Here is a 4,704-nt window from a genome sequence, read left to right as displayed (position 1 = left end):
GTAGTCATATGATTACAGGTTTACATTGTACCAAGGTCAATATTAACGATCGCATTTATTTTTCATTGAAAATAAAAAAAAAACTTAAAAAAAAATATATAATATAAACTATAATACCGTAGTTTCATTCAATGGGGCCCCAACAGTTTTAAACAAATAAAAGCTGGGTTCTTATGTTTGAAATCATGCTTCTGATTTTGTGATCAATCTGCTTTGCATTGTATATAGGCCCTACGTTATTAAAACATGTTTAGTTCTCACTAAAATTGGCCTATTCTCTGTATTTATTTACACCTAGAGTACATAGGACCAGAGTACATAGGCCTACTGAAGGACTATACCAGTCCGAAAGTCATGTACCACTCTATGTTCTCTAACAACGGAGTTAACAGTTAATTTTTCAATCTCCAGCAAATTTAAATATAGCATTCAAAATCCTCCTTTTTCGAATGTAAGGAAATAGATAGTACTTTATATTTGTTGGATCGATTGTAACTCCTGATTGTAGCAACCCCAAAACGAATGGCACTTCAGAAATACAGTACAGTATACCAAAACATCTCTCAAATTTTATATCCTATCGCGTTGTTTGTGTTATAAGTTAACTTCATTTATTTATTTTTTATTCTATTTATTTTTTTTAAGCTACAGGTTTGGAATATTTTTAAATCCTTAAGTTAAATTATTTAAAGCTTTCTTTTTATTTTCAATGAAAAATAAATGCGATCGTCAATATCGATCTTGGTACAATGTAAACCTGTAATCATATGACTACTTATACAGAATTTTACTATATTATAGGCCTAGACTAGGCCTCCTACTATAGTATAGAGGCCTAGTCCAAGACTTTGTTGCAACTCCCAGCCCACATAAGCCTAACCTATAATGCCAAGCATAGGGCTCGTGATCGCGGTACCCTGACCATTAAGAAGACGCACTGGGAAGCGTTGTTCACGGCATTGGACTGCGGCGAAAACTGATTCTCCCATCATTAATGGAACAGTCCCACGTCATGCTTGGCTGATTAGTTTTGATTTACATTTCGCAAGTCTAGTGCCATACGCAGCAAAAGTTCATTTCTAGTGTTGTTGTCAAATGCATTTCAAACCAGCCTGGTTTTTTATTTATGTTTTGGAATAGAATTTGGAGAGGGCATTTGATCATGTCAGACCTACGTTTTGAATTTGAATTACATTTTAAAGAAATTAGAACTCTTTGAAAAATTTGAACTACGTTTTGAAAAATTAGAACTTCATTTTGGGAAACTAGATCTACATTTTGAGAAATTTACGCCTACGTTTTGATAAATTAGACATTGAATTTTGCAATTACATTTTGATTTTAACATGGACTTTTGCTGCGTATGGCACCCCATAGAAATGAGCTTTCCTGACTTCTGATGAGTATTTTAATGACCTTTAAATTCTTCAAAATTAAAGGTTTCCCCCCTCTTGAAAAAAGGTCAGGTAATTTTATCTTATTCTTTAGGCCTATCATAGAGGAAAAAAAAAATCAAAGACAGGCAATATATTATTATATTCCAACAACATTGAGTAGTTAGACATGTAGCCTTTCTTTCATGGATCGATGAACTGATAGGCCTGAAGGACTCACTTTCGAACATAAATTATTACGACGGTGAGCTAAAAACAGTGTGTATAATTTATTTAATTGAAAACTAGTTGGGCTAAGCCTAGGTTGTCTGATTTTCTAACTTATGCCTAGGTAGGTTACCATGCTTTTTGTAAGCCAGGAACCAGTTGTATTCTGTTACGTTTCTTCACAGAGGGGGGTTCGTCCAAACCCCTTGAACCCCTCCGGGATCCGCCAATGTATATGACGTATCAATAGGTAGGCCTACATAAATAATACTCTAAGCGATCTAATAAATTTATCTGGTAGGCTTAACATTATTTTCTGTTGAGATGGATGATCATGTTGGAAATTCTAATACAAATTTTCCCTTTTAGGCCTCTGAAATTGTAGGCTATGGGTCACAATTATGAGCCAAAAAGTCCTTGCATATCCTATGCACCACTAAAATCTGAACTGCAGGCACCGTGGGCTGGCTTTGCCCATGCAGGGAGTTGGTAGATGTGGAACGTGATGCCTGCATCAGAAAGTGCACTGCCCGCGATCGGTACTGTAATGTTTAACTTTTTCAAAATAAAATTTGCTTAATGTTTTTAATAATTCAAAATATTTTTAGTTAACAAACAAAATTATAACAAAATATGTTATTCTTTAAAATATTCTTTTTTTAAAATAAAATTCTTCTGACAGCTTGCTGATTTTTTTTTGCCATCTATAAAATACAAATTTGTTCTTACACTTTTTCCTTCTTTTACTCTTTAGAAACTGATGATTAAATGTAGATCAGAATTTAGATTTCAGAATTACACACACATAGCACACTGATAATTGCCAAAATATATACAAGAATAACTGTTCAGAGAATAAAGGTTTTACCAAACACTGTACTTACTTTCTACTGAAACAGAGTTTATCATCTAGATAACAAACATGTAAGAAAATGAAATACACATTATCATAATAACATTATCATTGTAATTATTATCATCAGAACATTACCATTACAATAATACAGTGCACTCTCTAATTTGAGACCCCTATTTCTGAGACCCTTTTAATTCAAGACCACTTTTTCAAAAACTAAATAACAATCTTGATTTTAAACACAAAACTTAACCCTCTAATTGGAGACCGAACCCTGAGGCCACTTCAAATTTTAAGGTCCTAAAAAATTGTGATCTTGAATTGAAGGGTGAACAAAACAAAATTTTTTTCAGGAGGTAGAAATAGGCATGAGCATAAAGAAAAACACTGATCTTCACATCCTTCATCAAATACTGGAAAATTTGTTATGATGTTGATGTTATGTTAAAAGTAATATCAGTGATAAAAAGAATTAATATTGGAAACACAAACTGGTACAATAATCTTGAAATATTTAGGAACAATCAGCATTTTGAGATCAATTAATTGAGTTGAATTATAAAAATGAAAATGTATGCAGATTGCTGAAATTGTACAGGAATAATAATTACATTAATATTATGTTCCACTGCTGGACATCAGTAAAACCTTGAGGGTGTTAACATTTTTCTTGACATCATTTAACTCTTGTCATTTGGCCATTGCTAGCTATGAATGAGGACAGTATATCAGACTGTAAATACTTAAGGTTTTCATTCAAACTTACTTTTGTAGCTGAAACCACCAACTATTGCAGCAACCAGTACCACAAGGCCAATCACAATTCCAACTGATGACAAATGAAATTCATAATGACATCAAAAAATTACCAAATGTTCTTATAATGTAACTGAAACATCCAAATAGAATGTAATATTTCATTATGTTATCACCACCATCTTTATTGTTTACTTTTATTGTGACTACTATTATTATTATAAATATATTTGAGTAATATTTAATTATTATTAACATTTACTATTTGGCCACCTATAATAGATAATTATACTTATAAAATTAAAATTAAGGAAACACGAGATCTCATTAACATTTATTTAGCATTTAATAAAAATCAAAATACATTTGGTACATACAGTAAAATAACTAAAACAAAACTATGTAATTTTATAGGAGGCAAGGATTAAAAAAGCAATTAAAATTTAGCTCACAAGCTTGTTAATCCATCGTTCAAAAAACCAACATAAGTAAACAGAATATAATCAGTAGTAAAAGGTAAACTATACATGGTACAACACATATGAATTAAATTAAATTTTGACATTTGAAATATCACTGATCTCATGCTATGTAAAGTAAAATTTTGAAGTATTCCTTACTTATTATAAGTGTGCTTGAACTCTCATTAGCTGAAACAGTAAAAAAAATCAAATTGAGACATATATCCTAATTACACTAAAAAAAATTGCAGCATTTGTATCATAATAAATATCAGTATTACATCTATCAATATTACATCTATCAATATTGATAACAGGTAGACAGTTTGTTTTTCTATTTCATTTAATAAACTCTAATTATGTAATAATTAGCTAAAAATACTGCATTAGTATAAAAAGATAAACTGCCTTATACGCGGTAAATTCATTATAAATTTAAAATAAAATAGTAAATTAAACATTTACAGGTATTCAATTTCATTATTAGCATATGATGTTATTTAACCACAACTATTATGTAGTAAATGTTATATAATTACTTTTATTGTGACTACTATTATTATTATAAATATATTTGAGTAATATTTAATTATTATCAACATTTACTATTTGGCCACCTATAATAGATAATTATACTTATAAAATTTAAAGGAAACACGAGATCTCATTAACATTTATTTAGCATTTAATAAAAATCAAAATACATTTGGTACATACAGTAAAATAACTAAAACAAAACTATGTAATTTTATAGGAGGCAAGGATTAAAAAAGCAATTAAAATTTAGCTCACAAGCTTGTTAATCCATCGTTCAAAAAACCAACATAAGTAAACAGAATATAATCAGTAGTAAAAGGTAAACTATACATGGTACAACACATATGAATTAAATTAAATTTTGACATTTGAAATATCACTGATCTCATGCTATGTAAAGTAAAATTTTGAAGTATTCCTTACTTATTATAGGTGTGCTTGAACTCTCATTAGCTGAAACAGTAAAAAAATCAAATTGAGACATATATCCTAA

At 29.9% G+C, this 4,704-nt stretch overlaps 1 protein-coding gene across 1 annotated transcript in view; it reads right to left on the bottom strand.

Annotated features, from left to right (window-relative positions):
• LOC117100990 (junctional adhesion molecule B-like) overlaps window positions 1–3,863 on the bottom strand; it is a gene marked incomplete at its 5' end in the record, with an annotated part of 15,819 nt that extends 11,956 nt beyond the window's left edge. Inside the window, 3 exon segments of the mRNA XM_033240823.1 lie at window positions 2,486–2,510; window positions 3,224–3,286; window positions 3,834–3,863. Of these exon segments, the coding sequence (XP_033096714.1) occupies window positions 2,486–2,510; window positions 3,224–3,286; window positions 3,834–3,863 (118 nt within the window).
• Window positions 3,864–4,704: the final 841 nt, after the last annotated feature.

Source organism: Anneissia japonica, unplaced genomic scaffold (genome assembly GCF_011630105.1).
Source record: "Anneissia japonica isolate Jap-2015-1 unplaced genomic scaffold, ASM1163010v1 scaffold1785_len1016330_cov206, whole genome shotgun sequence".
NCBI lineage: Eukaryota > Metazoa > Echinodermata > Crinoidea > Comatulida > Comatulidae > Anneissia > Anneissia japonica.
This window is presented reverse-complemented; position numbering and strand designations above follow the sequence as displayed.